Source organism: Caloenas nicobarica, chromosome 18 (assembly GCF_036013445.1).
Source record: "Caloenas nicobarica isolate bCalNic1 chromosome 18, bCalNic1.hap1, whole genome shotgun sequence".
NCBI lineage: Eukaryota > Metazoa > Chordata > Aves > Columbiformes > Columbidae > Caloenas > Caloenas nicobarica.
Genome location: NC_088262.1, coordinates 4,997,237 through 5,011,482, shown reverse-complemented (window position 1 = coordinate 5,011,482; position 14,246 = coordinate 4,997,237). Strand labels below are relative to the sequence as shown.

The window sequence follows — 14,246 nt, the reverse complement described above, 5'->3', positions numbered from 1 at the left end:
AGCAAATACTTCAATTCTTATGGAAAAACTAACAGTTTATTTAAAATCTGAGGTTAGGAAGGTCTCTTCATGCTCATCATTTTCGGCCAGCTGTTTTCTCATCCTCTGTTTATCACTGACCCAAAGAGTGCAGCCAGATGTTAATTCAGACAAACTGTGGCAGAGGGTGCCTGTGGCACCTGGAGAACTGTGCGAGTTCCACATCCCTTGGCCTCAAGCTAGAACTAGAATGCTGCACATAGAGGCAAAAGGATTTATTCAAAAATTGACAAAAGGTCCAGTTACATGCAACGTAACATTCTGATTGCCCTGGGAAATGGAACAATACAAAGCTAGATATACACAAGCTGCTCTGCTGGCACTTAGCGGTAGTTTTTGGTTTCTCTGAACACTGGCTAGATCCAAAGCAGACAGCCAGAGATGTTCCATGTGCTACTGCCTGTAACCACCTCTTCAGGAAAGAGCAGCACCAAACTTCACTGGCTACAGAGGGGTGCAGCTCTGGCTATAAACCAGTACAACTGTCCTTTCTTACCATGTCCTAGACCAGGAGTAAACCCATTTTTAAATCACAGGAATCAGATGATCTTCCTGCAACAGTATTCAGAAACATTAAGACAAGACAAATATTCAAGCAGCAACAGTAACACTTTGCCAGAACTAAAGGGGAACGAAGGAGTTAGCAGGTAGGTTTTGCACAGACATCCAGCTTATTTCCCTGTATAATTCTGGCTGTGGGTTCTAACGATGCACTTCTACAGGCAAGAAAAATGTCAGTCAGCTTCTTTCCATCCCTATTCATTTAATCTAAGATGCAATCCCACTTCAGGCTGTGGTTGCAGTAGTCTAAACAGTCTACGAGGACACTCCTCTTACCTGTGGCACCTGTTCAATGTCCCGGAGAAATATTTGCTGGTTTCTGGAGACAGATGTGGATCTGTGATAATCTACCAGCTCGTTCAAAGAATTGAACTTCACCACCCAGAGGAAATACTTGCCAGCCCCATCTCTAAGCACCTTGAAGTGCTGCACATCATTTCCAAACCTGGGAGGAAGGAGTGAAGAACACAAAAAAAGCACATTATTAATCATTGAGTATTCTTCCTTTGGGATCATCAGCATGGAGTTTGGAACAAAAAAGTCCTTCAGGGCACAGTGAAAACTGTCAACAACACTGGTAATACAGATATTAAGAAGATGTCTGAAAACCACTTTTCAATTGTGTTTTGCAGAAATCAGCAATCAGAAAGATCGAATTCAAATACTGAAATTTATTTTGAAAAATAATATTTTACTCTGAATAAAGAAGAACTCCAAAGAGTCCATCAGGCTTTTCCAGAAGAATGGCACATCAATATTTTTCCTTCAGTCTAAAAGACTGAAAACAGGAGACAACTGCCACACGCTTGGCATACACAGCTTCTGTATTTTGGCTGAAAACGTAGACAATACCTTGGATAAAAAAACCAATGTGAAACCACTCGTGAGTACTGCCTCTGTTCTCCCTTCCTCAACCTGAGAGCTTCTCACCATTCCAAATCCTGCACATCATTGTTTAGAAAATACTTTCTTAAACTAAACAGGGAAAAAAAAAAAAAAAAATCAGCTGAGACATTACCACCAGATGGCAACACTAAGCTAACAGGCAGGCAGAGCCACGCTATCATAATTTTGTTTCTTAAAGGAATGCACTTTCTGGAATTTCTCCCATTCATATCTAGTTTGGCAGCTTGGACAATTGTATCCAAGACAGAAATATAAACACCTCAAAATCAGTGACTTTAATCTGATTTGTTGGCATGACTCAGTGCTGCTGTATGGGAGGACAAAAATTTGGTTACAGACCAAAGATGACCAGGGAAAAAAAAAAAAAATCCTGCTAAGACAGATCACTGCCAAAGAGGAATGAAGGAGAATGGGCTAAAACACATACACACTGGGCACTTCGGGGCTGCAAGGACGAGGAACGAGATCCAAAGACAAACCAACAGTGCCCGGGACTACAAAGCCAGAGAGCAACATGCCAGCAGGTCAGCTCTGTAGGCTTGTTATAAACCAGAGCATATATATCTGTTCTATTAGAAAAGGAATCAGTATCGCTGGAAGAACAGGAACACTACAGGGCATCAGGAGGAGCATCCCTACTCCTCAGCATTGACAATCACATGTCCTTTACCCAAAGGAGCAGCAGAAGGCCCGATCCCCACCCAGGATTGCTGCTGGGCACTACTCACTTGACGGAGAGGGAGAAGTCCCCCGGAGCGCTCTCGCTCTCCCTGATGAGGAAGGCACCGTCATGTCTCTGTTTGCCTAACATCTCTTCAGCCTTCGCTCGGGGAATCTTTCCAAAAAACCACCTGTGGAGCGAGGGAGGAGAGTAATATGGAAAGTTCAGAACTGTATTCCTTTCATGGAAGAGCCAGATGTAGATACTCACATAGAGATTAAGTGATTCCTAACAGAAATAACTCCACTGCACCTCACTGCCACTCAAGTACAGGCTCTGAACTAAGTGGTTTTTCACAAGGTTTCATCCTGGCAATAACACAACCGTAACTTGATAAGCAGGTACTTGCAATCACCCCATTTCACCCAATTTAGCAAAGCAGAGATGTGGTACGAGAGAAATCCTCAAGTTACAGGATTTGTTTACAGAGGTGGAAAAAAACCTGCTCAAAATTTAATGCATTATTCACATTGTTTTGCAGCTTAGCACATAAAACATCACAACGAGAACCTACTGTACACAATTGCTTCACAACAAAGTCCTGCTTTGTGAGACTAAGACAGCTATGCTGGGAACTGGCTACAACCTTGGTCAAAGTTAACATGTCAACTATGGTCTGCGCTACATAGGCCTCATAACCTAAAATCAAACAGATTAAATGCCTAGCTCAAACAAGAAACTCAAGTCCTTTCCTTTGTCACCAAGGAATAAAATCTCAGGTCACTACATGCAAAGGTTTAATTGTCCAAACTGTAGGATGCCATCAACTCTGAGACAACAAAGTCCTGCACTAGTGGCTGGTCACTCCTAACTGCCCTATGATACAGCAGCTTTTATTTCATTATTATCCAAAGATAATCAGTGGGGGGATGATCAGTCTCCTTTATTACTTATAATCAGTCTCCTTTATCACTTATGTCTCCTAAGGAAAAGCCACCCATGCCTTAGTCATGATTTGCAGAGCAAACAATATAAAAAACTTAAGTTATTACAGACTAAGCACAGAAACATCACTATTTTAGTGGGTAGGAATTTTTAAAATATTTTTTAAAAAGTCTTTTTGCAAAATACAAGGGAAACACTAGGAGTTCATTCACAGGTTTCTCTTCAGAAACATTACAGCTGTAGAAACAAGATCCTGTCTACGGATTGACCCATCCTGCACAAATGGAAAGTGCATTTTGTATCAAATCCGATTTCTAGCCTCTTTTAGATGAGGTGGTAAGACACGACTCTTTCAGCAGAGAGAACGAAGAGCTTCACTCAGCAGCTGGTTGTTCCTGCAGCCCAGAGCCCAATCTTCCCAACCCTACCAGAGCGCCGTGGTCAAGGGCAGGTATCGCTTGTCAGCTAACGCGGGTGCCAGGAGCGGAGTTACATGCAGAACAAGCAAGAAAAGTTCCCTCAAGGTCTCTCTGCTGGGCATGTGATCCGGTTCTAGGAAAGATGCTGATAAAACTTGTTTCAGTGCCCTGTTTTCTCACTTTCTCCTCCAGCCAGGACAATCCAGCAGCTTTCACAGGAGCAGTCACATGAAACAGCTGCACCATCAAGCCACATCTGAAATTCTTGACAACTGCACAGAAGTGAAAGCCACAGGCTGACCAGCTCCGTGACACCACGGGTGAACCCACCTCATGCAACAGATCGTCAGCACTGACGGACAGACCCCAGTCATGGGATTCTTATCCACATTTACATCTGCGTTTCCAGACTGCTCCAAGATTAAAGGCAAACATGGGCCAAGTGGTGGGTCATATGGCATGGGAAAAGCAGAACCATCTTCACAAACAAAAAGTACAGCTTTCAGTTCCAAGGAACAGATCACAGAGGACAGGAGCATGAAGCACAGCCTACAACTATGCAGATGATTGACCTTAGCGGAGAGCATTTAATAACAAGAACTCCAGTCACAGAGTTCATTTTCTAAGTGAAGGTTTTGGTGCAGCAAAAAGACAGAAGTTGCAGAGCCCTCTCCTGAAACAGAGCTGTTCTTAAGAGAAGCTGAAGCTTTCATGAAGTCCCCAGATCTTCCTCACTACAAAGCAGCTATCTCTAGAGGTGAAGGAGGACTGATTACTTGATTACCACACTCTCCAGCTACTAGAAGCTCTTGTTCCTCTCACTGGCTGTGTCTTCCGTATCTGAAAGAGCTTGACAGAACATCTATTACCCTTCCCGAAGCCTCACAAGTATACTGTACTTTCCCCCTAAATTTTACTGCATCACTACAAAGGGTACAATTTGATTAAAGGAAGTAACAATATAAAATTCTTAAAGTTTTCTGCCAGCTGTATCGAAGGCACTTTACCTTCAATAGAGAGACTAAAAATCTTCTACAGTTCTTGAACTCCCTTGCAGTTTTATGGCTTCACTACCACTTTAGCCAAATGAGCTTGAATTCTAAATATAAAAAAGATGAAAAGAAAACCCCACAGATGAAAGAGACAAGGAAAGTTATTTTGAAAGTCTACTGTCTACCTAAGAACACATTTGTAAAGCATCAGAAGTGCTGTGCACATATGAATCTCTGCTACTGAATGACTGAAAAAATTAACAAAAATCACAGTGTGCCCAAGAGAATTAGGCCAAAGAAACCGACCACAACATTCCCACAGCTTCCCTGCTGAAGCACTAAGCTTGATAACCCTTGTCTCCAAGCAGCTTTGCAATATAGGTGAAACTCACCCAAGTCAGCACTGCAAAAGCAAACCCAGGCACTACTGCTGATGCTGCACAGCCAGAGGGAGACGCGCCGATGGTACAACAAAAAGTTCACATCGCGTTCAGGCTCATTTGAGTCGCCAGTTTTGGCTTTACTTCGCACAACCCATTAGCTTGGCTGATTTCCTCTGCATAAGTCATGATATTGTTAAGTGAGGCTTCTGCAGTATCTTCGAGGAAAGCTGATTACAAACACAAACACTTGAGATACGCGCACTGTAAGTTGGATCCAGGCCGTTTCGCAAACAGCAAATTCTTTCCCTGCCCCTTGCAGAGAGAAGGCCGGTCCTGCCGCCCCGCGCCACGGTGCCTGCACAGGAAGCCTCCCTGCCCAGAGCTTCCTGCAGCTCTTCAACCAGTATCATGCCTGTGTCTGCTCACATCTTCGCTTTCTTAACTGACGTGGCAAATGTGATTAACCCTTCAGAACCCAGCTGACTCAGCTGGTGAGCGAGAGGCGTGACATTTTCCTTTCAGCTTCATTTGCTAGTAGCTACAAAGCAAACTGTAAGATTTGCAAAGGAAGAACACTGCATTTAAGACTAATTCTGGGGCTGGAGCATTTAAGTCTCAGATCCTAGGACAGGATTTAAAGACATTTTCAGTTGCTTTCTTTCAAAATCCTCTTGAAAAGCTCTAGCGCCACTTTCCCACAACAAGATTTGTTACTAATCTGAGAAAACGAACATTCTCTCTCATACGTAGCCAGTTGCCTGCAATTTGCTTTTTGTGTGACCTGTATGACTACTTAGAGAGCTCCACATTACAGCTAAGCAAACATTATGCTATAAAAACTTTTGCATAATTTCCCAGGGTTGTTAATGCACTAGTTAAGACTCTCGGCATTGCTGACACATGGAGCTAACTCCATCCAGCTGCCATCAGCAGTTTAAACATTTTCAGAAAAGGTCAAATTAACTATGCTTAAAAACTGCTACCAAATTCACCCACTTGCAGGCTCACATATTGTTGATTCCCTTTAGATGTCAAAAAGTGAAAACTGACAGCTCCATCCCTCTAAAACAAAATGCCACGCATGGTTACAGAAAAAATTGATCATCATCATTACAGGAGACATCACCACAGTATAATTCAAATGCCTCCAAAACTTGTGAGAAGTATAATGATTCAAATCAATGAGAGAGAGAAACTGCAAAGTACATTTATGATCCCTGGTGGACTGGCACAATCGGGGTAAACCTTACAAGGCAGACAAGGCTTTAAACAATTTCAGAATTTCCTTGTGCATCCTCGCTTTACTTCCCACTTGCTGTGGGAACAACAACCGGCTGTTGGCCTGTTTTGAGAGGAAGGTGTTGGCCCAGATGACTGCTCGAGGTCCTGTCCGACCTAAACAATTCTGTGATGTGACAGACATACTAACAGTTCAGCTCCAGATATCCTTAAACATCGTTCTGGCGAGCTGTGAATGCCACAATCTCTTTACTTTTATCTGTGATGCTAAATAAAATAGAGAATCATCACAAGACCACAGTCATTCTTTTTCTTGGGGCAGTGGTAGTGACAACTCTTTAGTAGAGAGTTTTCTGCTGGTTTATGCCTGTTGTCCCCCAGATCAGTCTGTCTGACCCTACGGCAAGATACCAGAGCTACCAGAAGAAAAGCTTCCAAAACCACCCTGCTGTATAGCGAGCTGTGAAATGAGTTACAGTGAACACTACAGCCAGAACACTGCTCAGTAACCATCCCTGATCCATCCAGACACGTTGGTAGGTCTGCTAAGGTACACTTTGCAAAGTATTCCACAGAAAACCGTCCTTCTGTTGGAGAGGATGCACAAAACTAAGACCAAGCAAGCCTATCGCCAGAGCTCTACTTACGGATGCGGTTTCATTTCTATGTAGTTCTTGGGAATGAAGCCGTCTTTTCCATTGAGTTCTGCCTTGTACCAATTCTGATCGCATTCTTCATTCAAAACCTGAAGGAAGCAAACAAAAAAGCAGCTTACCACGCTTCAAGACACAGCAAAACTGAGGAAGGTACTAGCTTATTCTTCCTATTTGTGTTTCAAAGACTGCTTTTGTAAGATGAACCTACAAAAATGGTACTAGGCATTCTTCTCTACTGCGTCTCATGAACGTTCGGAACTGTGGTGAACAAAAAGCTGAATGAGTAATTTAAAATAGCCAAAGGATTTTAGTGCCAAAACTCCATGCTTTAGTAAGGAAGTCACCCTAAATTCACAGGTACTTTTAACAACATAATCTTTGGCACAGATCTCAACCTAGTCAGCTGTCATCACCAAAATATTGTCAAAAATCTACAAGCCAAGAAACTCTGATTCTTTATCACTTCTAACGATCACTTTTTCCTGAATTCAGCTGACAAACCTGATGCTTTCAGCATAAACATGATTTCATCCAGCTCTTCTGCATTTGCACTGGTTACACACTGGATACGGTAAAGATTGTAGGCAACATCTATATTATAGAGAATTTTTACAAAAAACTTCCCTCATGACAACATTAGCACAGGCCCAGATACAACCTGCAGCTTCAGCTGGTTTATGCCAATACAAGTTAAAACCAGATTAAATTGGACTATAGGAACAGCAACTTGCCTGTTGAGCATTTTTCATGTTAATAAAGTTAAACACACACAAGCAGCAAACGTAGATGAACAAAGTCTCTTTTTTTTTTTTTTTAAAGGAATACTTTTCTTCCTATAACTTTAGGATGAAATGAAAGATCAGGAGTCACGAGAGAGGAGCCACATGAAGAGGTAGCTTTAAGAGGCACAAATTGATACTTCGAAGCATACTTGCTCTAACAACTTTGGTGTTTTATTTTTCATTGAGTTTCTGTCAACTGGTACAGCGCAATAGGCAAGCCTGGTACTCTGACTGCAAGTCGTCTGTTGAGTAAAGTACTACGTTCTGTAAATAAAGCCATGATGTAGTTTGAAACTATCCCCTCCTTAAAGAGATTGTATTTGGTTTTGGAAGCAAACATCACACAGAACCTGCCCCCCTTTAAAATTAAGCACTACAACACTTTCTCCCCAGCACTTTCTTTCTTTTCAGCTTTCTGAGGGTCTTGTTTAATTTTGTGACAATGGCCAACAAAAATCTGGACTTGAGTTTTAAAACAAAAACAAAAAAGGAAGATACACTTAAAGTCTCAAGTCACAAAAGTATCACATGATTAAGCATTGCCTGAATGCAGAAAGATGAGGAAACGCAAAGACAACATGAATGCAGATCCAGAGATCACACAGTACATACACATGCAGCCATGATGAAGATATCCACCAAAAAAAGAAAATTCTTCATAAGCAACTGTTGCTATATCCAACTTTTGCTATCTCACTATGTTTCTTTTTTGGAAGGGTGATGACAGGAAATAAAAAAAGGAAAAGCAGACAAGAATTTGCAAATGCAGGCCTTAAAATTCTTACAGCTGATGGGAGTTCCTCAGAAGATTAAACAATTTTTGCTGTCTTTCAAAAATACGTGACATATCAACATCCTAATCTGCCCTATTGAAGAATTCTACATGTAAAAGAGAAAAACCTCAAGGCTTACTGAAATGAAATCCGGTAAAGCAAAAAGAGAACAGAATCTGAATCTCCCCAGTGAAGCAGGGTGGCTGTTCCTGAGCGCCCAAGCGCCGAGGCTGGTGGCAGGACGGACATCGCCAGGTGCCAGCGCTTCCATCGAGGAACTAGCACAGGAACAGAGCCACATCCACACACTTTAGGTGAGCAAAGATATGCAACTTTACTGCCCAGTCCGGGATATTTTCAGTTGAAGAAACTTTAATGCTTAAAAGATGCTAAGCACTTTTATATGGCTAAAAATATTCGAGCTATCTTTTGTGCAGCTGCTACTTTGAGCTTCCATTTCTTTATTTCCAAGCACTGTTTTAGCACGCATTGCAGCCCAGCCTTCAGCGAGGACGATCTGTCTGCAGGTCAGGAGCAGTTCAAGTGTGCCTCTCATACAGCTGGGAGGTAAAAGCTCACACGCAGAGAGTCAACACACATCAGCTGGTGTCTGCTGAATTGCCTTTAGCACAAAAACTATGCACATCGCAGAACCCCTGCACTGGCTGAGAGGCAGAGTCCGGTGCAGAAACCGGTTCCACTCCAGAATACGAAATACCGGCAGATGACACCAACAGGCAGCTCTGGGATGCTAAGCAGGGCAGATGGAGATGAAAAACATCTGTAAAAAAGTGAATTGCAGAGAGACCAGCGGGAGAGAGGGTAGAGGTTGAAGCCCAGATTACAACTCAGTCATGCAAGGATTTTGGCACATAGCTTGAATGCCCAGGAAGTTTGGTTGTTATATACCCCAGCTGCCATTGCTAGTCATTATACAATACAATAAAACACAAATATGACACATCTTTATGTGATTTCTAATAAGCCACATCTTACGCAGTAGTATGCGTTCCTTTAGCAAAGGTAGCACAGATCAAACCTTTGTTACGATTGTGTACTACAAACCCACTTCAATACCACCAGAGAGCAGTTAAGGGATACTGCAGTCTGTTCTTTTCCCAAGAATAAAAAAATTGGTAAATTGTAGCTTCATATGAAGGCCATTACCACATATTTGTGCTTTTGGCAGTTGGCATGCAAAATTATCAGAAATTCTAATGCCCAAATGTTAACCATTTTAATGAGTTTTATTTTGCTCTGAAGATACAATAATAGATTTGGAGGAGCCAAATCACACAGCGCTCAGGGTACTCACTAATGCTTGGCCTGAAGCCAAATGCCAGTGAGGGAGCATTGCTGAAATATGCATTAAGCTTTGTGACCAAAAAAAAAAGAAAAGCTGGATAAAAGGCATAGTAAGGTGAACTGCTTTCACAACCTGTCCAGGGGACTTCTGCTGCAATAATGAACCCTCCACAGCTCCCCCTTCATCATCTTTCTTTGCTCCAAGGACTTTTTCCTGCTTCACACCCAGCCTCACGTATCTTCAGAGCCCGTTGTCCTTTCTAGGATCATTTTAACAAGCTGTCACAGCTCCATTCACACCCTGGCTGACAGCCAAACCGTCCATGCCCTACATTATATACCAGAGAAGCTTATACACACACGGACACCCTGTGAGCACCCGTTTGCCCCTTTCCAGGTCTTCCAGAGGCAACAGAACATGCTGGTTTCTTTACAACGCTCCATGTTCACGTATCGTTTTAAGAGGAGTCACCTCCACAACATATTACCTCCAAAACTGTTTTTTTCTGACGGTGTCTCAAACAGACACCACTGGAGCTGCTCTCATGCTTAGTCCAGCAAAAATGACTTGTATTGAAGTACCTTAAATTCAGGACAGCTTTACAGTCAGACGCACAAGGCTGGAATTCCGGTGGCTGCTACAAAGTTATGTAGCTATTATTATGACAATTGCAGAATAGTTATGTAAAATTTTAGCTTTCAAAAAAAAACATATGCCACTGACATTCATTACTGACATACAATTAAAAAGTAAATTGGGAACCCACATAAAAAAAATCTCTGCACTGGGGTATCTGGTTTAGATGTTTACACCTGACATTGCTCTCTTATTTCAAATCATAAACCCACTGAAAGGAAAGAACTGATTTCATGTCATCAAACCATTTTGCTGCAAAACATTTTAAGAAAAGCATCCAGTAAATCCATCTATCCCATACCTCCAACTGGTCCCCAAGAGATCTTCCAGATAATAATTAAGAATAAAATTTACCATCTGGATACTTAAAAAAACCAGCGCCATGCCTCTAAGAAAAATAGAGATTCTTAACTGAACTATGGTAAGATTTTCCCAAAGCTATAAAATTTAGTCTAAGCACTGCATATATCACTGGATTTTGCTTTGAGAATTTCCCCAAGGACCAATAAATACAGATAAATTAAGCAACAAAGAGAAACTTAAGAGTCACTGCTCCAAATTGAGAGCGCCTTGAGAGTCCGCGAAAAATCTAAAAGGCACAAATTATCTCAATAACTGTTAAAAACTGCTGCTCTTTGTATAGGTTCAAACATAAAGTGTTCCTTTGCAGCCAGTCCCCATGTCTGCTATAGATCTAATCAAGTCTATGCCAGAGTGACTTTTCCTTTCACATTGGGGCATCTGTGCGGGAGGAGGAAGAAGGAAGGATATTTTTAGCTGCTCCGTTTGAACACATTCTGCCATGCGATGTCCTCAGCCTGCAGTCAGCCCTGTCCTACAGCCACAGCGCTCCAGTCCTGTCCCGTTTCCTAGGTTGATAACGGACCTCTTATCAACAAAAGCCCATCTGTTCCCATGGAAATGGAGAAGAGGTACAACAAGGCAGTCACCAAGTTTTAGCTGAACTAAACATAAGGCCTCAAATGCGTGTGAGAACTTAGCAAAAAAAAAAAAAAAAAAAAAAAAAAATCGATGCTTGGGGTCTGGAGAGACAAGACCTAAGAAGCTTGTTCAGGAGGGTTCTGAGTTTTGGCTCTGTAAGGTTTTGGGATTCTTGATGTGCTAACGGAAACAGAAGGTAACACAACCGCTCAACTACAACCTGTCAGCTGCCAATGGAGCTTTTCTCTGTGACAAAGTTGTACTGACGCTAGCACAAAGAAAACAATGCAGTATATTAAAAATATTCCCAAAGTCTCAGGAATCCAAGGCAAGTGCTCACGACACTCAAACTAGGGCAGGAATTAAAATTTTAAAAGTGAACAAACAATTCAAGGGGCAGCAATGCTGCAACTGAATATTTAAGCCTGGAAATGACTCGTCCCAGGGTGGAACGGTGGTTAGGAATTTTTTTTCAGAGAAAAAAGGCTCCTTTTCTGCTCCAAGAAGAGAGGTACAAACCAGCTACGTTCCAAGCAAGTGCCCACTGCTTCAATGGAAGCTACACCTGGATTCGACACAGTCCAGCACGTAGCGTTTTCCTTCCTCACAAACTTCTCTGGTAACCTGTGGCTCCTAAATCCCCCCAACAAATGAATCCTCCTCACTCTGCCTGCAAAATGCCATCGACAAGGTGGCTGTACAGAGGAAAGGGCATTTTAAGGAAACCCAGGGTAATCTGCACCTCGAAATGGCGTTGTAATTCAGGTCAAACCAAATCAGAATGTTTATTTTCTTGGCTTATTCATTGTGACACACAGTACAGTTAATTTTAACTTCAAACATTCAATGCAAAAAGATACATTAGACAATTAAGGTGACTAGCTCAAGAACACATAACTGCTAAAGTATTTTAGGCTTTTCCTTATATTCAGTTTATCAGAATCACACATAGGAAATGCAAAATACCCACAGTTTTCAGATCAAAATCTAAAGTACCATGTTTGGACACACTTTAAGATTGTAAATAGTCACTCTCTAGGCGGATACAAAAAGCTGTGAAAACACTTAACGACCACTAAGCAAGTGTTAGTGAAAACAGTCAGAGAAAGCTTGTTTTATAACTGCATTTAACTACCAAGTGTTATCATTTACTAGCTAAATAATGCATGTAGATTGTAATATAATGCAATAACATGTTATAGATACAGGTTTTCATTCTCACCCTCACTTCAATTCTCCTGATCACTGTGGAAACACTTCTTCAACCCTTATATTTTTAAAGGCACAAAAAGAGCACAAAACACAAACTCGAAAAAAATTTCAGAAAGTCTTCCCACCACACAAAGTACCTTGAATGAGCCTGGAAACTAGTCCAAAGTAAAAGACAAGACAAAGTTGAGAGACAACAAAGGAAAAATGACAATGAAAGTTGCAGGAGACAGTCACTCTAGGGTCTAAGCTTCTCTTTCCAAACTATAACTAATGTTGCCCTCCAAGCCTACGGCACAAATCTACTCATCACTGGAGTTTTGTTCCATATAACCATTTATAGGTAAATCCAGTATTCTCCTAAACGTCAGAAAGGGCTGATGGAGAAAAGGAGCTGGGTAAGATTACAGGAAAGGACATTACTTTTAACTACATTAGATAAAGTCAAGTTGCAATTCCAATTCCATGCAATATTTCACCACACAATATTCCAGATAGAGAGGTACAGTGGTCAAAAAATCCACAGTAGCACCAGCTGGCAAGTACAGTAAAGTATGTTGTAACAAAGCAAAGTCCAAAGACAGGAATGTAGCTAGGAATTAGCATTCAAGCTTTCTCTTCAAAACCCCTTTTTTAAAAAAATTTTTGGTACGTAACACAAGAATACTTGAGGCAACTCAAAGTCAGATGAGGTACAACCAAGTCTGGCCACAAGGACAGAACTCAGCACAGACTAACCCACCCTGCCTCTCAGGCCTTGCAAGTCTTGTACTACTATTTCCCCTCCGGCAAAAGCCTTCAATGATGCAGGATTATTTATTTATTTAAGATAACAAGGGAAAGAGAGAGACAAGTTAAAAAAAAAAATCTAGACAACAATTCTCTTTTCCTATGGCTCTCCTATTTTGATTTATGTGGCACAAAGAAATGGGAAGGAAAAAACAAATGACAGCAACAAAACCCAAAACAAAACCAAACACCTCCCCCCGCCCCCAACCATAACAAAAAACCCCAAATCGAACACCACCAAAACCAAACCTCATACTGTATTTTAAAGTGTATTGTAGTGGTCTCCAAAATGTCTAATGTAGATCCTGGAAGGAGTCAATAAAGCTCAAGGAACTTGGCCACAGGTCTCCTCTTCAATGAAGTTTCCTTCTGTGTAGGAAGTTTCCAGTAGCACAAGCACACAGAGGTAAAATGAGAACAAATTCAGCAGTTCTGCCCACACTGCATGTGAGGGATGGCGAGACGTCAGCCTCAGCGATTACAGAGTTGTCTTCAAGTGAGTTCTCCCACTGTTACCACTTGTATAAAGGTGAACTTACAGATACCACAAATCACATATTTTCAAGAAGGGGGTTGATGTAATAATCTCCATTATAGAATGATGGCCTGCAGTAAAAATCAGTATTGGTGATTTTACAACCCAAACAAAAATAGCTTTTCAGAGCTGGCAGTAGCTACAGTCAGTGTTCTAATTGGGCTTCCCTCATCTAAAAGACACACAAGTGTTTCAGCAACAGCAGGGACTCTCAGAGGTGAGATTCATTTTACATTCAGCAACTTTTATGGTGCTTACGTGAATACATAAAGATGAATGCACTGTCTCCTTTCAGTGCTTGATCAAAAAAAAAAAAGAAAAAGAAAAAGAAACAGATTGTTATCACAGCCTAAGCTCCACGGCTTGGCTCGCACACGCGGAGAGCAGAATGCTGTGGGATTCACAAGAACGGTTTCTTAAAAAGAGGAAGGGGAGTGTTGTTTTTCCCTCGCAGTCCAAGGGTTAGTTTACAG

General features: G+C 41.6%; 1 protein-coding gene across 1 annotated transcript in view; it reads right to left on the bottom strand.

Annotated features, from left to right (window-relative positions):
• Positions 1–14,246, bottom strand: part of GRB2 (growth factor receptor bound protein 2) — a 47,243-nt gene that overhangs the window by 2,748 nt on the left and 30,249 nt on the right. Inside the window, exons 3-5 of the mRNA XM_065648036.1 lie at positions 6,793–6,890; positions 2,235–2,357; positions 877–1,045 (exon numbers count right to left, since the gene is read on the bottom strand). Coding sequence (XP_065504108.1) covers positions 877–1,045; positions 2,235–2,357; positions 6,793–6,890 — 390 coding nt within the window. The remainder of the gene's footprint in view (positions 1–876; positions 1,046–2,234; positions 2,358–6,792; positions 6,891–14,246) is intronic.